The sequence below is a fragment of the Porites lutea genome, chromosome 1 (genome assembly GCF_958299795.1).
Source record: "Porites lutea chromosome 1, jaPorLute2.1, whole genome shotgun sequence".
Classification (NCBI taxonomy): Eukaryota; Metazoa; Cnidaria; class Anthozoa; order Scleractinia; family Poritidae; genus Porites; species Porites lutea.
In genome coordinates this window covers 11,169,608-11,194,479 of record NC_133201.1, presented here as the reverse complement: position 1 = coordinate 11,194,479, position 24,872 = coordinate 11,169,608, and the positions used below count along the sequence as shown (strand labels likewise).

The 24,872-nt window shown below is 38.2% G+C and overlaps 2 protein-coding genes and 1 pseudogene across 3 annotated transcripts in view; 1 reads left to right on the top strand and 2 right to left on the bottom strand.

The window, feature by feature from the left end:
- The first annotated feature begins 1,239 nt into the window (after window positions 1-1,239).
- Window positions 1,240-24,872, top strand: part of LOC140944949 (demethylmenaquinone methyltransferase-like) — a 102,669-nt gene continuing 79,036 nt past the window's right edge. The window contains exons 1-4 of one of the 2 annotated variants that reach the window (XM_073394060.1): window positions 1,240-1,307; window positions 1,514-1,577; window positions 3,103-3,217; window positions 10,692-12,210. In XM_073394060.1, the coding sequence (XP_073250161.1) occupies window positions 3,142-3,217; window positions 10,692-11,446 (831 nt within the window). In that variant the 5' untranslated portion in view covers window positions 1,240-1,307; window positions 1,514-1,577; window positions 3,103-3,141 and the 3' untranslated portion in view covers window positions 11,447-12,210. Of the gene's footprint in view, window positions 1,308-1,513; window positions 1,578-3,102; window positions 3,218-10,691; window positions 12,211-24,872 lie in introns of those variants that run through there. The other variant, XR_012166714.1, reaches the window with a different exon arrangement.
- On the bottom strand, window positions 17,594-18,049 carry LOC140947915 (uncharacterized protein KIAA1958-like). The gene has a single exon (XM_073397173.1). The coding sequence runs from the start codon at window positions 18,047-18,049 to the stop codon at window positions 17,594-17,596; it is 456 nt and encodes a 151-aa protein (XP_073253274.1).
- LOC140947826 (uncharacterized) lies at window positions 20,318-22,525 on the bottom strand (annotated as a pseudogene).

Below are 24,872 nucleotides of genomic sequence, written 5' to 3'. Positions count from 1 at the left end.
GGTGAAATAAAGACTCATTATTATTTATTATTATTATTTATTTACAAGCGTGGTCGACAATTTGAAGTCGAAACTACCAAGAAGAAATCCAGCTAGCGCTCAGGGCGGGCCTTTAATTCGAGGCCTCCAAATTACAAGTCCAGCGCTCTATCAGCTCGGTCATGCTGCCCGCAACCCCGTCACGTCGTCGTCAGTATGTATTCCATCCTGGGGATTCCGGATTTTAGGTACAAGACATCGAATTTAAATCGTTACCGGGAATCTGGATTCCACAAACACAAATCCATGATTCCGGAACAGTATTATTTCACAATAACAAAGGAATTTCACGTGTTGTCTTTACGAGATCAGAGGATATAATAGGAATAACGATGTCAAAATGCCCCTTGTTAAATTATCTGATAATTGGTAAATTGTATTTATCGGATTACAGATAGAAACAGGTACTTCCAAACATCGAAGGTTTCAAATTTAAAGTAAGAATTAAATACCATGTTGAAAAATATATTTCCACTAAGAATAATAAATGAGAAACCTTTCATGAAAAATGGCCAAAAGACATTTAACGCCTTTTAATTATGTTCGTGTGCATGTAATTAAAATTGTAATCTTTTATTAGACAGTTTTTTTCTGTATTGTTTGTGTGTGTGTGTGCGTTTTTGTTTTATTTCAGAGTGTACTGTAAATCAGTGTTAATTTGTCTTTTATCTACATAATTAAGTATTAATTAACTCCTTGTAAAACAAGCCTCATTCAGCAATTGCACTGCTGTTTTTTGGCAGTAATGTATATAATTGTGAAATGTAGATAATTGTAAGTAGGTCTGTTACCTCGGTTGTTTAGAATATTGTAATTAGATTCTTTTTAATTAGTTCTTTATAATTAGAGTAATAAGTCTCGTGAATTTAAAAAAAAAAAACTGATTCCGCATTCCACAAGCCAAAATTTCCACTGCTTCCGGACTACGGAGTTCCTTGCATGTGGCGAATATTTGGACGTATACGTTCAACGAATCGTGGATATGGAAAAAAAACAACAACAAAAAACAAAAACAAACTCAAAAACAAACAACCAAACAAACAAAGCAAAACAAAAGAAAAAAAGTTATAAATCGATCTGCACACGCGCCGTAACTACCCAAAGCTCTTCTGCGCATGGCTGCCAGGGAAGGAGTCAGAAGAGTAAGCACTGGGGTCGAGAATGGTAGTTCACGTGACCCTTTCTTGACGGCAGAGCTCACGCGATGCAAAAAGGTGATCTTGGGTTCAGTAATACAGCTAGTTCTGAGCGATCCTTCACAGAAGCTGGTAAGTTATAAGCTTATTGAAGGCAATCCCTTTCATTAATCATTCCTGAGTCGTCGTTTGATTTATAAATTTTGTAAATCTATACCTATCGTTTGATTATAAATTTTGTGAATCAAGTTGTGGCTGAAGCATACTAGTACATCGACTGTCGTCGGTGCTAAATAAATTTTAAACTTGAATATTGAAAATGTTTTGTTTATTTCCAGTCCTCTTTTACAGAATCATCACTAATTGTTAGTACCTGATCGAAAACTGTGAACTGAGGAATAGGTAAGCTATTGTAGTTATCCTTGCATTAATTAACTTGAAAACGATCATGCCTTAATCTCAACATGCCGGCTACTATTTAGTTGGTAAGAATATTTAGTTAGCTAGTATGTACGACGATCTCCCGCTGTTTTGGCAATCCAGTGCATCCTTTAAAGAGCTAGTGTACAGTTAAACAATTTACATCGAAGTTTTAAAATTCAAAGCGAGTTTAATTTCGGAATTTTTTGCAGGCTGGATAAGTCAATAAATAAAGAAAGGCTTTTGACCGGGCTTCTCGCATCGCGTCACACACTGTGAGCACGAGCAAATACTATTGCTAGTGGTTCGCTGGTATAGAACGGGGGTAGAGGATCAAGAAACAAACGTCTCCATTCGGACGAATCGAAATAAGGGATCATAAGACATGGGATCGGGAATCTCAAGCCGTGCCATCGTGAACAACGGGGAATATTGAAGGGAAGAACGATTTTTTTTTTTTTTGCGTGACAGGGATCGGAGTTGTGATCAGCATTTAGCGAACGGGAATTAATCCTAATTATATCTTGGGTAAAAAAGGGATAAATTATAACTAAAATATAGCTCGTTACGACCCTGGTTGAAAGTAGCAGGTGACAAAGAGTTCCCTTGCCGCATCATATTTTTAAGACCAACAAAAGATATAAAATTTTTGTGTTTCACTGATTAATCCGGGTGAGGTCAACTTACATGTATAATCTTTCTTCTGAATAAATTACGCAAAAGTTAGCCATTTTATGCATTTTTTTTTTTTTTAATTTAGGTTTGTTTTATATACTTTCGACTGATTTCATTGAGAATTGCCAACGTGTACCTTTTGTTACGTGAGAAAATCTCGGTGGGAATGTGCCCCTCGGTTCTCCAAATCTTGATCCTATTTTAGACCAAGAAAACAAGGATGTAGATAATCTGGATTATAGCCGTAAGCAGGGGAAAATATCCGGCTGTCAACGTAATTTTTCCGGGTGAAAAACAATGCAGTCTTTAAAAAGGCAACTGTTTTCTTCTCATATTACCCGCCCATCAAATGCCATTTCCCGTCTGTTATAAATATAAGATACATCCCTGAGAAATTTCATTTTCCATCCCCGCTTTCGGACGTTGCTTCCAAAATCCAGACCGGTTTTCAGACCTGGACGCCACCAAAAATATTTCTTAAGATCCATTTCTCCTTTTCTTATGATTTGGAAATGAAACGACTAACACGTTCAGCCACTTTCGTCGTTCCCCTCGAAGAACATACCCGATTCCAGACCTGAATGTGCAAATTCTATACCCGTTTTCAAACAAAAACGGAGCAAAATCCATTCCCTTTGTATTACATAAAGGAGTACCACCCCCTAGGATAGTGACACGTTTGTGGACAAATGCAACGATCGAGTTTATCTGATAATTTATGTGGAAAATGGGCTTGTCTTTTCATTTCTTCCCTTCATAATCAGTCTTTGTGATGTTATTATCCATACTTTCTGAAGGCGTTTTTGCTTCAAAATTATCTTTTATTCCTCAGATTGCACGGAGTGACTGAATTTGTAATCCACCCGATCAGATGATGAACTCGCAACAAGAAGACTCTAAAGACACTAATGCCGAAGGAAACGATTCATGTTCATTCGATGTGCTGGGTAAGAAAATATGCCTTACATTATATAATCCAAAAATTAAAGCACAGATGATATCAGCAGACTTACCCTGCGAGTAGAGGTTTTGTTTAATGTCTTGCTTGTTTGTTTTTTTCTTATGAAGTCCTCTGCCTGGCTTGCCAGTAGCTTGTGACTTGTTAGTCGCCACGCAAACGACTTCGTAAATGTTATGGCATAACAACCCGAAGGGGGAGGGGGTCCTCCCTATAATGGCCTATACTGGTAGTTTTTGATAGATTGTGCTCGCAAAAGTAGCATAATATGTTACTAGCAGTGCTCTTATATTTCTAAGATTATGCTAATAATTACGCTGATTTTGGTAAATTATGCTCATTTTACCAAAATTTCCGAAGTTATGCTTCTAAGTTTAACGTTTTTTTTTTTTGTAACCCTCGGACGTACAAGGTAGGAGGGGGGATGGACTCCATCCCCCCGCCCATAAGGTTTTTCCGAGTTTTTCCCTGGAGGATAAAACGTTAGTTCCTGACGTTTTCAGTAGACAGGTTTAGTGATGGTCAGTTGCTATGGTTACAAGGTATGACGTCATAAGTAGCAGGTGGTCAAGCCACTTTTGGGTCAAAATATATGTTTTTTCAACTTCTTTTAACAAGAAAAGCAAATCTTGTGGCTAAAATCACGCAAAGTGCTTATTTTCTGTTATTTATCATGTAAAGCACAAAAAATCTCCACTTCTCGCGGTTTAAACCTGATTTCCAACTTGGTAAAATCCAAGATGGCGGCCGTTGTTGGTGACGTCACAGGCCTCCAGCAGCGCCACCACCCATAAAATGTACCTAATCTTGTTAAGAAGATCAAAGGCTTTCCACTAAAGATAAAATCGTTTCGAAATACTGCAACATATCAAAAACTCCCTGGAGGGGTTCCATGCACCCCCTCCCCCCTTGTGCCACGGTCGGGGTATGAATTTGCGTGTACGCCCGAGGGTTAAGTAAAAGCACCTCAATAACTACGCAGCAAACAAATAAAAGGCAATGCAAATTTTAAGAGTGGGTAATTCATTGTCAAACAACTATAAAAACCCAAAGAATTAACAATCAACAGGCGGACGCCATCTTAGGTAATCGTACTAGAAAGTCCTATGGAAAGAGAGCTGGGCTAGCAGTGCTTTTTTCGGAAAATGAATGAAAATTATGCTCTTAATGACGAATTATGCCAAAAATTATGTTAGCTCAATCTATCAAAGCTTATATACGGGGAGCCTCAGCCCGAAAGGGGAACCTGGCATCATATAAATTATGCCCTTAAAGAGTCTCGATTCGTCCAGTGCTAAATTGGAAGAAGCCTGACCTTGACAAGGATATTTTCAAAAATTACCGAGCTGTAGCCAATATACCTTTTCAAGAAAAAGTCATCCAGAGAGTTGTCGCGTTTCAAACACATTCACACTTAGAGAAAAATATTTTTTACGCCTTCTATGCAATCCGCCTACCGCAAAGATCACTCCACCGAGACTGTGCTGCTGTGAGGGATGAATCATGTTCTAAGGACTATTGATCTTCGGCAAGATTTTGTTTTAGTAATGTTAGATCTGTCAGCCACATTTGACACCCTAGACCAGACTTTACTTTTGGGTAAAGCCAGTAGTTACTTGGGATTTTCCCTCACAGTGCTAAATGGTTTTCGTCTTATCTCACCGGTCGGACACAATCGACTGTTATTATTGGTAACATACCACACCTAGTGCGTCGGAGGTTAGAATTTGGAGTTCCGCAAGGGTCGATACTTGGATCTCTCTTGTTCACCCTATATAAAGCTCCTATTCAAAACATAATCTCTGCTTTACGTTCTATGCAGATGATTCTCAACGATACATTTTACTGTTGATTCACTTGATCAACGTTCGGCCCTGAACATCTGTCATGAGGACCCGATTGTTCCAAGGCTGTATTGATAATTTTTGCTATTCTGTTTAGTGTATCCAATCATCAAATTGTAGACGAAAAGAGTAAGAATGTCTTTTTTTTCTAAGCTTTTATATCTGAGTTAAAATTGCGCACTAACCTTGGATTATCTTAACCCAGCTTTAAACAACCCCGCCAAGTGTACATATGTATTAGTGAAGTTATAGAATGGCCAATACCTACAATAACTGAGTTAATGAGCAATCCTATTAAAACACAGGTCATTCAGTTAAGTTCTCGTTTCGTCAAGAACCCAATTCTTAGTGATTTCTTCAACTGGCAACGCTAGAGTGCAACCATCAGATAGATTTTGCAATCTTGGTGTCAACCTAGATAGAGAGCTTAATTTTCGTCATCATGTTAATGAAACATGTTTAAAGGCTATGCTGGCGATTCTATTTATTGGAAGATTGAGGAAGTATCTGAGCAAGGATCACCTCAAGATGATGGTCAAAACTTTTGTCATGTTTCTCTTCGATTATTGTAACAGGTTATACTGTGGACTACCCATCCAATTCCGAAATAGATTTAGCTGCAACGTGTTCAGAGTAAGAAGAGTAAGAAGATCCGGCCATATAACTCCTGTCATGGAAGACTTGCACCAATTATTATCATTATCATTATCATTATCATCATCATCATCATTATCATTATCATTATCATTATCATTATCATTATCATTATCATTATCATTATCATTGTCATTGTCATTGTCATTGTCATTGTCATTGTCATTGTCATTAGCATTATCATCATCGTTATTATTATTATTGTTATTATTATTATTATTATTATTATTATTATTATTATTATTATTGGGACATTGAGCAGAACGGACACGTTTTGTGCATGTCCTCGGTTTAAACGTCCTTTTGTGCTTGGATTGACATCTTCTTTGGATTAATCAGTGGGGAGCTGCTTTTGGTTGTCGGAGGGCATGGTTAGTTCGCGGTTTTTATTCGTTTTGCTCGCTGGTGTGGTCTGTTCGCTCTCCGATAAGGATTTTGTCTCGCTGAGCCGCCATGCGTGGCGCTGTAAACATAGAATCACTCGAGCGGAGCGTCCTTCTGCTGGAGTGGATGAGGATGCGAATGAGTCAGTCGCTGCAGATGCTTCTTCTCGTGTTTGTCTCGTGAAGTGCTGCTGTGGTAGACTTTGCAAGGGTAACAGAGGATTGAAGATGCATCAAAGGAGTTGTGGAGTTATTTTGGGTTTGAATGATCAACTTCGTGCTGACCTCAATGATGCCGTACTCATCGACCAAGAATCTGGCGATGTAGGTGATCCTTTGATGGCCTCCGGTGTCCCTTCCCCTCAACCTGAAGACCATTGCTTTCCCGAGATTAAAAAGGGAATAAATCTACCTAAATGTGAAGAACAATGGTTAACGGCCAGCGAATATTTTAAATCCGTATTATCTCTGAATCCTCCAATCACTGTTCAGAATCTCAGCTCATGTGTTAAACTTCTAAACGACACTGTTTATGACTATTTCTCTGCTAATTTTGGTCAAGTTGCACAAGCTCCTGATGAAAGCCTGATAAGGAAATACGAAGGCAAATCTAAAAATGATCTGAAGAAATCTCTTAAAGTCTTGAAGCAGTCCGCTAACGCCGACATCACAGAAATCAAATACGTATCTCGCTTATTGCGTGACATACTACGAGACAACACGTCGTGTCAAGTCAACGCTGACCTGATGAATCATGATTATTCCATCTCTAAAAATTTCTGGGGATATGTCAAAAAGATCTTCAACAAAAAAGATGAAATCCTCCCTTCGTTTTCCATGAATGAGTGTTTTGATTACTTTGCAAGAACTCTTTCGTCAGTAAATCCGACTAAAGTTTTCAACCTTCCAAGCTGGATACCAACTTTATCAGATCCTGTAATTCCGTTTAACCTTGAACCTCCAACGTACGAACAGATCTCAAGTGTGATTAGAAAAATGAAGGCGTCTGGTTCTCCTTGTCCCCTAGATCAACTATTTGTTTCAAACGATGTCCTTTTCTTCGCACCTATTTATCTGAAATTATACGCACAGCTTGGTCAGCTGGATCCGTCCCAAACGAATGGAAGCGAGTCTGCACAATCCTCATCCATAAAAAGGAAAACGCTAATGACCCTGCTAACTTCCGTCCTATTGCTTTACAATCTGTGCCTTTAAAGGTTTTTACCGCGTGTCTTCGTAATGCCATTTTCAACTTCCTCTCCGCTAACAACTACATTGAACAGGAAATTCAAAAAGGCTTTACACCAGGTCTTTCTGGAACTTTTGAGAACACTGCTCAAATGGCTGATATCATTAACAAAGCTCGTACCAAACAGTGTTCACTCGTCATTACTCTTTTGGACCTTAAAAACGCCTTTGGTGAAGTTCATCACAACTTGATTCAAACCGCTCTTGATTACCACCACATTCCCGATCATATCAAATCACTGGTGAAAAGTCTTTACACTGACTTCAAAACCTTCATTCTTACATATGAATTTCGCACTCCGTTTATATCTGTTGGTCGTGGTGTACTCCAAGGTGATTGCCTAAGCCCACTCCTCTTCAACTTGTGTTTTAACACGTTTCTACAGCATATTAAATCTGAAAAATACCGTCAATTTGGCTTTTCCCTCAAGTTCTTAAATCCCATCCACTGGTTCCAGTTCGCTGACGATGCCGCTGTCATAAGCGGTCAGGAATCAGAAAATCAACGTCTAATCAACCGCTTTATAATCTGGTGTAATTGGTCGAACATGATAATAATAGTTGATAAATGTTCTACTTTTGGAATACGGAAACTGTGCACTAAATCTGTCCAATATTTACCCAAACTGTTGATCAATCGAGTTCTAATTCCCTATGTGGAAATGGGTGAATCATTTCGTTACTTAGGTCGCCTCTTTGACTTCAACATGTCTAACAACCAACACATGTCTGAATTGTCCTCTCTTGTACAAGACTTGATGAATGACATTGATATAAAGCCACTACATCCTAAACACAAACTTCTTCTGTACAGCCGCTATGTCCTATCTAAATTGTCCTGGCATTTCACTATAGCTAATATATCCAAGACCTCGATAACGGAACATCTCGACTCTGTAGTGAATGGCTATATTCGAAAATGGCTTGATATTCCGATATCTGGAACACTGAGCAATGTTTTCCTAGAACGCAATAAATTTGGTCTTAATATTTGTCCTTCCTCTATTAAATTTACTCAGTGCCAAACAGTTCTCCGAAATTCATTAAAAGTCACCAAATGATTCCTTAAAAGATCTCTGGAAATCGTCAAGCTGTCACACCAATATTCAATATGATGTGTACAAATCCACTAAGGAAGTTCTTAAAGATTTCCGTTCTAATCAAGAGGATAAACTGCAACACCACCTAACATCTCAAGGTTTCTTCTTCTCAAATATTATCAAGTACTCACTTGTAAATTCTATTTTGTCAGAGGCCCATTCTCATCTACCCAAGAACATTTACAATTTTACCATCCGCTACATCAACAACTCCCTCCCTACACGCAAGAATATGGCAAGATGGGGATTATCACAAAGTCCTGATTGCTCCTTTTGCCTTAATCCAGAATCACTCCTTCATGTTGTCGCTGGTTGCCAACAGTACCTTGATCGCTTTACCTGCAGAAACAACTCAATCCTTAACTTCATTGCCAAGTCACTTCAACCTGTAATTACTGTTCACTCTTCACTCTATGCAGATGTTAATGATTTTCTGAATCCCTCAATAATAACTGGTGATAATTATCGTCCACATCTTCTTTTCCTAATCCAGTCCAAGTGCCTATATGTTCTAAAATTAACAGTTGGTTTCGAGTCTAACCTTAACAACAATGCAGTGCGTAAGAAATAAAAATATCTGAACTTGATCAACGAAATGAGCAGAAATTACAGATGTGTGAGTTTTGTAAATCTCTCCATGAGTTCCCTTGGCGTTTTCTCCGATGAATGCTCCACGTTCTTCGACATGATGAATGACATTGGCATTGACAGAAAGCAGCAACGTTATATAATCAAGAAAATGATAAATATAGCCATTAGAGCAACATATTATATCTTTTGTCGTAGAAAGAGGAACTGGGATAGCCCAGACTTAATGCAATTTTGATATTTTTTTCTGGCTTTTGTTTTGTTTTGTTTTTTTGTTTTTGTTTTTTTGTTTTCTGTTTTTGTTTTATTTTTTCCTTTTTATAAATAATCCAACTCAAGCAGCATTTGTAAATTGTACATTGAAAAACACAAATAAAGTTTCCATTATTATTATTATTATCTATTTCAAGCTTCAAATATATCTGAATGGTAGGGATTTAACTTGTTAAAATACATGAAAGGGTAGGGAAATCTGCCATTTTCGTCATAAAAGGGCTTAAAAGGGCCAACAGATGCATTTTATGGCTGTAAAAAAGTCAAGAAAACGTTCTGGTTTTGTGATATATTCATATTTTAACGACAGTGCATTTACAGTAATTAAAAGGGATGCAAAGGTTGTGAAAGGGGTATTTTTTGTCAATAGAAGGTATACGAAAAGTGTACTACAGTGGAACCTCTATTCAGGGGACACCCACGGGACCATGACAAGTGTCTTCTGAATAGAGGTGTCTCCTGAATGAAGGTTGGGCTGGGCTTTGTTACTATTTAACCAAAAAAATAAAATATTTTTATTAGTAATGGTAACAGGACTGAGTGGAGTCCAATTCGGTCTGTAATCATACGAGTGATTAACAAAATCTGACGACCGCGTAGCGGGAGTCCGATTTGTTTAATCACGAGTATGATTATAGACTGAATTGGACGACATGAAGTTCTGTTACCAATTAATCATAACTTTAACCAAATTTGTGACATAAGAGGCTATTTTTTAAATCAAAACACAAGAAATTCGAAATTTTGTTTTACTAGCAGTAAAAAAAAAGCCATTTAAGCGCGCGCGTGGTGGCACGTACTGTCCAATTACTTAGGCATGACGCGTACTGTCCTATTAAACTGCCAATTAAGGCTGAAATCAGGGCTGTTGATAGCCAATCAGATTTGACAATTTTGTTATAGTTATGATTAGAGCCGAAAAAGGCGTCATTATTTCAAGCAGCTAGATATATATAAAAACCTATGATCAACTTATATCTGCGATGTTGTGTTTTGATTCGCGCAAGTGCAGGACATCGATTTAAGTGAGTTAATTCATGTTTGAAGCTGTCGCCATTGTGACTAGTGAACACTTAGACTTATCCACGGTTTTTGTGGTCAGTCACTTTTTGATTGCCAAGGTGTCCCCTGAATGGAGGTAAACCCAGTTTTCGTGACCCAGAATACAGGTAACAAATACAGAGATTATGTGAACATTTTTCCGGACCAAGTTTTGTGTCTCCTGAATGGAGGTGTTATTTGAATAGAGATGCATAGACAGGCATGTACACAGACACTGGACTGTTATTTATTAAGTTTATTTTTTTAAAAATGCATGGTATCATGGAAAGATGGCCAGGAAAAAAAATTAAGGCTCTCGCTCTTCTTTGCAGATCATTATCGCAATTTTGCAGACAAGTATGACTACTTCTACAAAGAAGCTCACCAAGGTTACATTCCCATCCTAATGAAATGTTTGGACGTAAAGCCAGAGCACGTGGTCGCTGACATTGGCAGTGGAACGGGTGCCATTGCCAAAGATCTCTTTGAATTGTCAGGTCTTCACAATCCTATTTGGTGTGTTGACCCCAGTGTGGAAATGCAAGAAGTTGCTCGACAAAAGAAAGGGGTTTACCCGGTTGTGAAAACTGCCGAAGAATTTTTTTCGAACCGGCAAATTAGCGATAGATTTGACAGAGTGCTAACTAATGTAAGTGCACATCATTTTGTAAACCCCGATGCTCCCGGTGCTGTTTATAAGGGAATTCTTCGAAGTCTTCGACCTGGTGGTATTTTTGTGCAGGTAAACGTCCTCAAGAACAGTCCTCCGTTATTCAAAAGTGCAAACAAATTAATGAGCCAATTTTATGAGCGAGAGAGGGAAATCTCATCTCTGTTGCTACGGGAAGTGGGTTTAAATGCAAACGTATCACAGCAAGAGGTCTTCCTTTCATGGGGGGTGACAAAATCCAAGTTGTACGAATGTTATCGATGCCGCTTTTTCAGTTTCTTTCAGCATTTAAGCGATGATCAAATTGAAGAAGGAATAACCGAATTGGAGAATGAACATTATCAAAATGTAAAAGAGGATGATCTCATCAACTACGAGAGTACTGTGCTTGTGACAAGGGTGGAGAAAGTGTCTTGAAACGGAAATGGAACAGTGTCAATTTAGCGGCTCAGTTTTTCCTAGGGTACTTACTTTCCTCGTTTTCTTTGCAATTAACCAGCACAAGAAAACTTAGAGGGCTCTTTCGGATGCCTGTGAAAAACTAGTAGGCAATCTTTTAATTCTACAGTCCCTTGTCAAGATCAGTGTTTGTTTTTTTGTTTTTTGTTTTTTGTTTTTTGTTTTTTTAGTTTCAGGCCTGATCTGTTTCCCCAGTGAGGAGACCTATGCATAAATAAAAATGATTAGTAACCAAGGATACCATGTTGCTTAACGTAGTTATTCCCTCTTCTAAGGATGGTAGTAATTCAGGCAATGGGTAATGGGTGAGGGGCCGTGGACATATTCACCTTTTCCCCGCCTAAAGTATCTGAAAAACTGTGCTTGGCCTTTTATGAATTTTTTACTGTTATAGAAAATAAACGTTTTTTTCAACTAGACCCAGTCCCCCAAGGCAATTTTATCTCGTCTTGACGCCTTCGTTTTTAAATATCTAATATATAGATTTAACCAGGGCTAAAAGCGAAGCTCCTGTTAACTCGAATTTATAATTTAAATCAAACAATAAACTTGCAATTGTATTTTACAAATCAGTTAACTTTAGAGCACATTCATGTGACTTTTGAGGGAAAGGCTAAGAGGAAAATAATTTGCAAACAGTCCAAGCTAAGAGTGAACTTAATCTTACGTCGAGTTGATAGCCTTATATGTACACCCAAAAAATAGCAATCATCTTCAATCACATTCAAGAGCCATAATATATAGATTTAGCCAGGGCTAAAAGCGAAGCTCCCATTAATAAATTTGTAATTTCAATCAAACAATAAACTTGTATTCCACAAGTCAGTTCACTTTAGAGCAAATTCATGTGACTTTTGTTTTGAGGGATTAAGGCTAAGTGATTTGAGAGAAAAATAATTTGCTAACAGTCCAAGAGTGCACCAACCTTACATCGAGTTGACGGCGAAACCGCTAAAAAAATTTCCAAAATCACCTTTATAACGGCCAGCCAGTTGCAAGCTGTGGAGTGTTTGAATGAACATTAATAGAGTTACACTTCAACATAATAAAGAATTTATTGTGTTTTTTTATTTAATGGTTTTATAACGATGTTTAAACTTAACAAGCGTTTAATACGGGCGACGTTTTGAGTACTCCTGCAACTGAATACATTAACGGCAAATTGCAAGAGAGACTACTAACAATCAATGAAAGAAACATAATTCGGTGAGACATTTACAGAGACAACAATTTTCATTCACGAAGACAATTAAGTATTAAAGTGTCTCTAAGAATCCTGAGTCTTTATGCTTAAAGCCTAAGTTTATGTTTTAAAGCCGGCTTCCCGGTGTTTGCTGTTTTCAAAGATGAACTCAAGGCGAGAAAATTGCTCAAAGGTTTCTTTCTATACAGCCAAAATAAAAACGCAACGTTTTTTTTTCTTTCTTTTTGCGGTGAGAAAATATCGACTAAAGACTTTTTAAAGTTCTGCAAGCTTAAATCAAACCTCATTCTACAGGTCAGATCATTATCTCAAATCTCATGAACTGCGCTCGGCTTCATGAAATTAGATATATGAAAAAACAAACACAAACTGACAATAATTACTCAGGCAGCTCCTGGAAGCTACATCGCTTCAGACTTTTCAATCAAGCAAGGTGAAAAACGAAGACGAATCGATGCCATCCGAAATCGGATTTCCGACTTTGACAGGCGAAGTATTTCTCAACCAAAAACCCAATAGACAACCTAGCCATGAATAACAGAAGACTCTTGCTAGTAGCTGAATTTCATTTCGTACATCCAGTAGAAAAAAGACAGTTAAAAACATGACAAGTTGACACAAAACTCTGTCAGCTTCAGCTGTCACAGTAAACAAGTTTCAAGATGCTGCATAAATTTTCTGCATGAACTCACCTGTCAAATTTTGACCAATCAGAGCATAAACATTAGACGTAGAGCGTAACCAACGCGTTCACGGACGACTGAAAACAACAACTGGCAAAGCGATCATGTAAGAACGAGATCTTGACAAACAATCAAGACAAGAAATATAATACGAAGAAACATTTAAAGGTCAACAATTTTTATACCCGAAGACGTCTTTTGAGAGTAAAGCTGAGTCACGAATAGATTTAAATTAAGCCTTAAGTTTTAAGCCGCCTTCGCCGTGTTTGCTATTTTGCAAGATGAACTCCAGGCAAGAATATCGCTCAAAGTTTTCTTTTTACAAATAATAGGATAACCAACCTATTTTTCAGAACGTTTTCTTCTAGTCGCGGTCATAAAATGTCTAAAGTCTTTTAAGTTCTTTACTAGGTCAGATAAATTGATTCAAACCTCACAAATGTGCGTAAAATGACGGCATAAACATGAAAAAAGAAAACACATAAAATGCAATAAAATTACTCAAGCTTACCGGTCGAGATGCAGCACGGAAACCCATCAAGTATATAAGGCCAGAACCGTTTAAGATTTTTCGCATGGTCCAGCAAGGCGAAGTAAGCTTACTAAGAGTAGCTTATTTTTGAAAACGATGATTCCCGATTTCTTTTTGTCTTGCGGCGCATTTCTCAACCACAACCCAGGAAACAAGCCAGCCAAGAATAACAAAAGAATGTTGATAGCTGCTGTATTTCATTTTGTAGATCCAGTGCAAAAAGACAGGTAAAAACATCAAAAGATGAATCAAAACTCTGTCAGCTTCAGCTATCAGTGAACAAGTCGCAGATGCCGCATAAATTTTCCACTTGAATCCTCTTCGCTAGCGCGCCTGTTATTTCTTACTCTATGCCTAACTCTTCTTCTTTCCCGTCGCTTTTCACTTACAAGCAAATAGTTTGAATCCGATCCGCTATCGTTTGTTGCCATAACAATTTCTTCGAAACAGTTTACTAAAAACTGAGCTCTCCGGACACAAAATCCTTATGCAATGAAGTAGTTCCATTGAAGTAAACATGTTTTTGAACGCGACAACAGCCACGTCATTTCTTGCGCGATTTCCCGCCAAGAAACAGGTGGGTTGCACAAATGCATCGCGCGATTTATAACATACTCCTCCCCCGGACGGGCTGACACCTGATTCCCTTCCCTCCCCCGCAAAGAGTGTACGGGCGTACGCTACGTCATAACCAAATTTTCTCGGATGGATAGTTTACCAAATTTTATTACCCATGGTGCTCCGCTGGCGCGCTTCGCGCGCCGGTGCTCCGCTAAAAATGGCTCTTGATCACAGTAGATTAGGCAGGAAAACAAATTCTCGGAAAACAAATCAGGTCCAATTTTTTGCGTTCGACAAGTTTACAATTTATTTTACAAAATCTTGCTAACAAGTCTGGGGACGTATAAACCAACCTTTTATACTTTTTATACATCATCTAAGGTGAAACACTGTTCTTATCATACAGACCTCGGACAGATCACAATTTTGCAATACAAATTGTACTCATTCAACACTCAGGTCGATCGAAGCACGCGTGGGCTTTTACCGAAACCGTTAAAAAAATTTCTAAAATCACCTATACGGCTTGCCGGTTCTCACTTTTGACAAGCGCCAAAGTCGACTGTTTAAATCAAGATTAATAGCGTTATACGCTTTAACATGATAAAACATTTATTATGTTTATTTCTTTATTTAACAGTTTTATAACTATGTGTAATCTTCAAAAGCGTTTGATACACGCGGCATTTTGACTACTCCTGCAAGCGATGTTCGTGAGCGACTGAAAACAAACGGCACAGCGATTAAAATTGCAAAAGAGACTACTAGCAATCAATAAAAGGATAATAATTCGGTGAAACATATACAGAGACAACAATTTTCATTCACGAAGACAAGTAAAAAGTGTCTCTGAAAATCCTTGTTTATGTTTTAAGCCGGCTTCCCGGCGTTTGCTTTTTCAAAGATGAACTCGAGGCAAGAAAATCGCTCAAAGCTTTCTTTTACCGCCAGAATTCTAACTAAATATTCTTTTGAACGTTTTCTTTCTATTTGCAGTGAGAAAATGTCTAAAGGCTTTTTAAAGTTCTATAAGCTTATAATCAAACCTGATACTCGGTCAGATCGATCATTGTCTCATATCTTACAGCAACTGAATCTTACAAACGTGCATAAACTAAATAGCCGCATAAACTACGCCCGACTTCATTAAATTAGATATATAAAAAAACAAACATCAAATACAATAATTACTCATGCTTACCATTCGAGATGCTCTGAAAACTATCATGTAAGGCCAGAATCGCTTCAGACTTTTCAACCCTCTTACGCATCAAGCAAGGTGAAAAACGAAAACGATGTCAACCGAAACCGGATTTCCGACTTTGACAAGCGACGTATTTCTCAACCAAAAACCCAATAAACAAACTAGCCATGAATAACAGAAGACTCTTGATAGCAGCAGAATTTCATTTTGTACATTCAGCGGAGAAAGACAGTTAAAAACATCACAAGTTGAAACAAAACTCTGTCAGCCTTAGCTGTCAAAGTAAACAAGTTTCAAGATGCTGCATAAATTTTCCGCATGAACTCACCTGTCAAATTTTGACCAATCAGAGCATAAAAATTGCACGTAGAGCGTGACCAACGCGTGACCTTGGTGACAAAAGTCAAAAGCAACTGGCGTGTCTTCCCTGCCAGTAAAAACTGGCTGAATTTTAGCTTCCGAGGTCAGCTTTAAATCAAAATTTTAATTGTGTGACACATATAAAACACAACATATTTCATATGAATTAAAAATAAATTAAACTTGACCCTGCGATCATTTGAAAACTAGTAACTTGTCAGCGGATAACTTCAAAAAGATACTCGACTTCAATGGGTCGACACCTGAGCCCGCGATACGGTCAGGTGATACTGGTCAGCGGATACCCTGTTTTGACAGCTGTCAAGTGATCACAACATTGATGTACAATATGTGTGCAATATCAGTCGTCCTGTGCTACCAAACTAGCTAGAAAGTGTGAGATTGAACATTGGTTTTCCTGTCGTGCGGACGGACGGGCGGGCTGCGGGCGGTGTACGGTCACAGAGGTCGGTGATAGAGGATTTACGGTAATTTGAAATTCTCAATATTATTATTTATCTTTATTGATTAGTACTACTATTATTATTATTTATTTATTTCTTGTACAATAATATTTTTTTCTCGCCTCAGTCGTCACTCAATGACCCTAGGGTGAACAGGGTCCCCGAGTCGCCTCAACCTAACCCCAATCCTCTCTCATCCCCCAAAACACGTAAATCTGCGACTTTCACGTTCCCCGTAATGCAATTCCGTTTTCCCCACAAAAGTCTGTATAAGTTTTGTTTTCAATTTCTCAGAAGGGACGATTGTTTAATAGTCCCAAGAGAAAGTAAAAACGGACTGATAAACTTGGACATTTACCGTTGCGATTTAGCAATTTTGAAATAAACTTCCCGAAGTTGCACCCGATAAAAAGCTTTCCGCTTTAGTATTCTCTTCAAAAGATACGGCTGACAAGCTTTGGCTGGTACTGGCAGCATTAGACAACACAGCGGAAATCTGCTGCTGTTTCTTGTCGGATAAAGATGAGTAGTTGTTTAAAGAGTTAACGTTTCTATGTCCAGTGATCTGAATGATTTCGTTTGGCGGTATGTCATTATTAACCAGCTTCTGAACCAAATGCTTTCTTGTGCTGTGATTTACAAGTTTTTTTATCTGTTTCTAGGCCCGAATCTCTTATCATGTTCTTGAGCATGCTTCTCAAGGAGTTGACTCCAAGCGGAGAGCATTTGAACCACGTTTGACCAGGTTTCGGGTTTTCGTTATTAACCGCAAGATAGAAAGGAGATTCATCGGTCATCATGCTTGTGGGCCGGTGCTCTTTGTAAGCCAAGTTGGTGTTGACGGGGCAGCGATCTGCGTTACTCTTGTCTTCGTACATTTTAGGTTTCTTCTCTCTAATATTTCGAGGGTTTTCGCCGGTGCGCGTTTTCGTTTGTCTTTCAATGTTAAACTCGATGAAGCAGTTTCCCTCCGAATCTGTTTTTAATTGCAAATCGCCTTTTTCCCTCGTCTCTCTGCTCTTTTCCTGGCCTCATACCGAAGAATGTACAGTTGTTCATCCAGAAGGTATTTAATAAAGCTCTAGGAGAATGAATTCCTAGAACTTTGCGGCTGTGTCAATGTCAGTGTCAATGTCTTCATCTGACAGCGGGTCTGCTGCTTTAGGCCGGTTTCCTTTCCCGATGGATTTCAGCTGCTTTTGTCTCTTCTTTAAAATATCTTGCACTTCGTGAAATTCCTTGTCGTTAAGCACGGAGAATCCATAGTTGTTTTTGCGAAGATGCCGGTCGATGTTTTGGATAAACGCTCTGAGGGACGAGGGTTCGTATTCTTCACCATTTTTCTTTCGCACAGCAAGAACAAAGTTTTTGATGATTTTTTGCAGTTCCACGGGCGTAATATCTTCAATTTCCCTTTTCTCGTCACAGGCGTCAAGATATTCTTTGAAAACGTTTATGTCGTACAAGGTTTTCTTCTTCGTGTTCTCGTTTTCAAGTTTTTTTGTAAACTCTTTAACTTCTTCGTCGCTGATGGACGCAAACCTGCTCGCCATGCTCTTATTCTAAACAACAAACGCGACGCTAGAAACCAATTCAACAAAAGCAAAAGGCGGGAATCGTGACGTCATTGAACGATACGACACTCACAAAGGTGTCATACGGAAAATACGCCACTCGGGTCCCGGATGAAGTGGCGTATGGAATCTACGAGTGGTTTAGTTCCCAGTAAAACACTTTTCTCCATATAATAATAAGTCAATATGTAAAGAAAGGCTTCTTACATTTTAATAGGACACACTGTGAGCACGAGCAAATGCCTTTTGCAACTGGGTTGTAACTAGGGATACGGATCTATTAGGACAAAGAGTCGAAAGTCTGCAAAGGGGATGAAATCAGGGATCGTTTAAGGCCTTGGAGCCGAGATCACAAGCCGTGGCATCGGAACCAGCAGGGAATATCATGTGATGGAAAATTGTTTCCATGTATCAATCACATCTTGGGTGAAAAGGGATCAATTATCACTTAAATATACTTCGTTATTATCAAATATCGCGATTTAAATTATAGATGACAGAGAATTAGTCCATTACCATCATATTCTCGAGACATTTCAGACGTACAAAAAATGTTTGTGCCCCACTGATTGATCTATGCGTGAGGAAAACTTTCATTTGTTTATTGCCTGATTTCATACCGTGGGAGCCTGGCACTAGTTATCGGTTTTGCCGGACAGAAGTGCACTTCAGTTTGATGGCGTAGAGATGTCCACTTACACGAAAATTTGGCATTGGAATTGTGCCAGTTCTTTGTGTACGAATAATTACAGAACTGAAGGAATAACCTACTACACTTTGCCCAGCGATCCTGAGCTTCAAAAAGGATATAGGAAAGTTCTTATGAACGAAAATATTAACTGGAGAAAACATGTTATATGCAGCGCTCACTTGGAGCTCGGGGAAACGAGAGAACAAGAATCAGTTGCCAGACATAATTTGTACAAAAGAATATGCTGCTAATCTGGAAAAAGAGTACTCCCAAAAACCATCTAGGGAATTGAAAAGGAAAATTGACTGTACATAAACGGTTCTTACTTCGTCGAATGCCAACACCGTGAGGAGTACTCCAAGGAAACCCCCGAAAGACAGGAGTGAAACTCCCGTACCGCGTGTTAAAAAGCGACGGGTTTCAGCTGCGAACGTAGAAAAAGAAAATCAGAAGCTTAAAAGTCAAGTGGAAAGTTTGACGAGAGAACTAAATGGAAAAAAGGCTTTGATTGAAGATTTACAGCAACAGCTGTCAAAGACTCAAACAAAAATTGAAAAAAATGCTGCGAACAACAGGCAGCAACTCAATGCAATGAAGAAAGCACTCGAAGGCCAAACTTTTAGTTATGAAGCACTTGTGAGATACCCAGGTAGAATTTACTATATGACAGGATTATCACTTTCCGAATTAGGTTGTCTATATGAATGTCTGGAGCCTTTCTTGCACACAATTGTTTATATCCAGATTGTAACAATGACGACTCGTCCTATCTTAGAAAGCTGGACACAAAGACAGAACTTATCAGTTTCTTGACAATTTGTAGACATGCATTGTTATTGCATGGATGACTGGTTCAAGTATATCAACTATGAGTAGAATTTTTGTAGGATGGTGTGTATTCCTGAGCACCATTTTTGAGTCTATTGACCTGACCCCATTACCTGGATTTTTGAATGACTATATGCCAAAATGTTTTATGGAGTCAGTATATGGTGATACTGCTCTCATAGGGGATGCAACTGAAATTTGGATCTCCCAATCAGAGAACTTTGATATTAATATATAATATTACATTCTCGAACTACAAGAAGCACACCACAGGGAAGATATGTTTATGGACCCTTCCTCCTGGTTTTTTACTCAAATATACCGATGCATTTCCTGGCAGCATTAGTGATGCTGACATAACAGAGCAATCATGTGTGCTAGATACACTCACAAAAGGGAAGACAGTTATGACTGACAAGGGCTTTAATATCACAGATATTTGTCATGAGAAAGGCCTGTTACACAATAGACCTCCAATGAAATTTTCTCATCAATTTGATGAGACTGAGGTAGTAAAGAACTTTGACATTGCAACATTGAGGCTCTACATTGAAAACTACATAGGAAGAATCAGAGATTGGCAAATTCTAAGCAAAACTTGGCCAAGCTCAAGAATTGATTTACTTGGTTGCTGTTTTCAAATATTTGCACATATTGTTAATATGTTAAAAAAAACCAGTTGGACCAAAATAAAACAACTACAATTAGCTCCAAAAAACTCTGTTGATATTACATGACTATGTTTTAACAAAGACTACCTTCTTTATATGCTTTGTCATTTGGTTTACCCACTTACGGAATTGACGTAATGTGTCAAAGCTAGGGACAGTATTTAATAAGTTCTTTCCAAGTTCAGAGAGATGGTTATTCTCTTCATAATCCCACTTACTTACAATTTTGTGATGTAAAATATGATCAGTTATTTCTTTTAATACATCTATAAGCAGGTCATTTCTGGGTATGAAAAATATATTTGGACTTTTCTTTTCAGGGTGATAAGATTGCAAAAATACAAGATTTGCTCCTGCACAAGACATCTAAAAATTTGCTTGAATAATATGTGAGCCTGCGATTTTGTCTAATGGGGCTTCAGAGTTTTCTGCTCTTGTCTTGACCTCAACGAGAAATGCTTCTGAAACACCATCAGGACTTGCTCCATAGTTTGTGTCTGATGGATGTCTGAAAAAACCCACAACTTGAGACTGGGACACCTGTAGGAAAAAATAGAAATCAATACATGATTACTCAAACTTACATTAATTTTTTTGCTTACATTTATGTTCACGTAAGTGTATTCCTATTTGATTACGTTATGTACATGATTAACTGCATGATATGCTGGTAATTTACTTATTTGCTAAATTTCAGAGTTTTATGTTACTATTAATATTTTCGAATAAACTGACTTACCAGAGAGTTTCTGAAAGTGCTCTAAAGCTTCTTTTTCATAGTAGTTTCCTCTTTGAAAGTTTCTGTATTGCTTTGGTTTACATTTACTTTCATCTATCTTGTTTAGAATATAAAACCATGTTGAATCAAACTTTTTGTTTCCATGAAAACCCAGGAATGATGGTAGTTTTCTTGCTTTTTTTACCCCCGTCCTCAGGTTAAGCCAATCAGAAGTGCCTTGTTGAACATCAATGTATCTTGCACTTGTAGTTAGTCTGACTTCTTTAAGCTGAGGGACCTTAACAGTTATAATCTCATCTTTAGAGTTTGTAAGCAATGCTAACAACTCTTGAGTTTTATCTGCACAAAATATTTGCTCTTGACATTCTGAAGTAGGCTGTCCCACTGTGCAGTTAGCTTGGTTGAAGTTGTTAGAATTGGCCATCAATGAAGAGTGCCATTTATATGCTCACACTCAGAAGGTGTTTTGGAGTTTTGTTCCAGGTTTGCTGGAGGATTTAGTTTTGTGTAGTCATGTTCATTTTGTATAACTCTGTTCAGATAAGCATTTTGTAAGACAAATGGTGAAACAATCCTGAGTGTCTTATTTTAAATTTCTCTAGAGTTTTAAGAAAATGATTTGATAAATTGCTTCTGCATTTAGACAGGCCATCTACTACTTGAGAGCTCATGGAGGAAATATCTCGTTTCAGCCAGTCACTGTTTTCATCACTTACATCTCTAGCTACAACTTTCTTCTTTGTTCTATGATTTACATGTCTTGCTGATTTGGCATTTCTAAAATATTTGAGTCTGATATGAGCAGCAGCCTTCAAGTTAGCTTTTACCTCTTTCCCTTTCTTTAAATTTGGTCGATGCCACTTTTGAAGCTTCTCTGTACAGTTCAAAGACAAAAACAGCTTTTTATGTGTTGTGAAGTGTTCTAACTGTAGCAGTATAACGATAACACGACAACAGAGACCACACTTCCCGACAGCACATTCGCAAAAACCTTTCTTGGGAACATTGTCAATGAACAAGACAGTTGCAGTTCGTGTAACTTCAGAAGAAAAGCTTTTCAATATGCTTGACTTGACAAATAACTGGCTACCATTTTTGAAAACCTTGATGGTTTTCATTCGTCTTGAAGAAAACATTCGATGAGCTTTGCGAAATTGTCCTATCATTCCCTGTCGTTTATTAGACTGATATGTCTTGATAATGTCTTTTGAAATCTTGGGAAAGAGAGAAGTATTGCATTTCCATCCAGCTGTTGGTGGTGGGATCTCCTGTCTCGATAGGGCTGTCGTAAAGCTGTACTTCACAGAGATGTTCTTCATTCTGTTGTCGAGCAAAGCCGGGTCATCTTTAAATAGTAGCAATCTTTGTAACAATTCACTTTTAGTCCCGGAAGCTTTAAGTTTAAGACTATTACAAAGTTCTCCCAAGTTTTTTGTGTTGAGTGATTCAAGGCAATCGTCATTTGTGACTTTTTTTACTGCTGCAAAAGCCATTTTGGGCGAGTCTTCTTTCACATTTCCCGCCATCTTTTTTCACTTCCGTCCGGCAAAACTAATAACTAGTGCCAGGCTCCCACGGTATGAAATCAGGCAATGGCTACATCACTAATCCACTAATCTTTCTCCTGAATATATTACTCCTTATCTCGAGCTTGTAAGCGCATAGTTTAAACACTAGAACTGCAACTGAGGATTGCCGCCGTGTGTCTTTCGTGACTACAGCGTACGACATATGTGTGGCGCGAAGGCAGCAATAGAGCGATGCCGTCACGAAAATATATTAATATTCATGTAACATAGCTGTGGCAGTCCGTTTTTATAGCCAATTAATGGTCGATTTTATCGGGTTATTTGTCTGAAAAGTTATTTTCAAAATTCTCTCTTCTTCCTTAAATTGCAGGTGCTAGGGAGTAAATTTCGGAGTGAACTAGCTGATCAGTTATGTAATGATGAACTCTCAAAAAGATGACTGCAAAGACACTAATGCCGAAGGCAACGATTTATATACATTCGATGAAATGGGTAAGAAGAGATACCGTGCAACATAATCCAAACGGTGAAATAAAGAAGGAGATACCGACTTTATTTCTTATAAACAATTTAAATGTAGCATGTTTAGAAAGCAGACCTTCCAGCCCCCAAACCTAATCTGGAGACTTCCAAAATATCTGTAGGCTGTGTACAGACGTCCCGCCTACTCAGAAAAATAATAAATGAATAATAAAACATACCAAAAAAGTCAGGTAGAGAGGACATCTGTGTCGCGCCGCCGTTAAGTAATCGTGTTCTAGTTTCCCCAGAATGTTGGGAAAAGCCTCTGATTGGCTGTAATGTTTAATGCCTTGTAAATGACGTAAGTAAATTTCGGTGTTGTGATTGGTGAATGAATGTCAGAATTCCTCAAGGAAAACCCCAGCCTTTGTCACTAGGTTACCAAAACATCTATACGAGTACCTGTTTTTTGGTCTGTGTACAGACGCCCCCTCCCCTCTACCTGTTTTTCGGCTTTCTGGAAATAGACATGTGAAGTGAGATCACTGATGTTTGCTGCACCGATTGCGTGCGCATGTGTTCTCTGTTGTTGGCTATTCTAAATAAAAGAAAAGGACGTACAGAATTCAACGCTAAATCAGAGGTCTTACTTCTACATTTCAGCGTGGACATTGCGTGGAAGCAAGATATCATAACAAGACAGAGAGGGGGTCTCCCAGTCATGCCTTTGGAATATCTTAATTTCAAAAAAGTTATTGTTCGAACTACGCGGACCATGCGGAAACAGTTTCTGGTAAACTGGTTGACTTCCAGAAGACTCGATTTCACGATTCAGCGGGCCAAAGCGAGGTGGAGTCAACAAAAGAAAAAATGGCGACCTAAATGGAGGGACGATATGGAAAGAATTTGATTTGATTAGAAAGATTTCCACTGACAGCCTAGTTTTCATGTCGGCCATTTTAGGGCCTGTGCAGTACTCATGTACAGTGGTGAATTTGGCTTGCACATGGTTCCATATCCAAAAATGTTAGTCTTAGGGTTGGTTGTAATCTGGCAAAGTTTCATGCTTTTATCATAAAAGTGAATAATTCGCTATATTTTTGGTCGATAACAGTTGGAATACAAAGGAAAAACAAAACTAATAATAATTGTTATTATACTACTACAGGAGAAACTTCTGCAGTTTGATTGGCTTAGAGCAGTGGTATTTCAGCTTAATTTGAAATACCAACATGTGAAAATTACAAACCTTTTACGGGTAGTAGTATAAACAAATAATAGCATGATTTGTACGTGATATTTGGCATAAATACCATTCGTGATATTTCAAAATTGTCGCAAATTTCACCGGCCTAACGGCTCGTGAAATTACGTATAACAATTTAGAAATATCACTCGTGGTATTTATGCCAATTATCACTACAAATCCTGCTATTACCTATAGTAATTTCTGCAAATGTACGTAAATGATGTCATGATTAGGAGGATTATTAACAAAGAAAGAGCTGGAACCATAGCCATCTTAGTTTCGCCATTTTGAATTATTTGAATAGATGTATTCTATTTTGGGTTAAAACCTAATTAATCGAGCTAATCGTCATAGAAAATTGGTCTGTGTATAAAGGATGCCAAGAAAGCGAAAAACTCTGCAAGTTATGGTTTCTAAAAGAAAAGAGAAACTGTTTAAAATTGAACCCAGCATCTTCCGTTTGGTCTTTTTAAATTCATGTTATGTTTTCTCCAACAAGAGGCTCTAAGTAGCTTAGATTCAAGCGCATCCTCAAATTCTTTTGCCACCAATGAAATAAACAGAATGCAGACCAATGCATGCCAACGACTAGCTTGTATTATTGTAAACTATTCCCCATTTTCACTTCCTTGC

Coding starts and splice junctions, on each gene's coding strand:
- LOC140947915 (XM_073397173.1), bottom strand. CDS start 18,049: ATGGCGAGCAGGTTTGCGTCCATCAGCGACGAAGAAGTTAAAGAGTTT.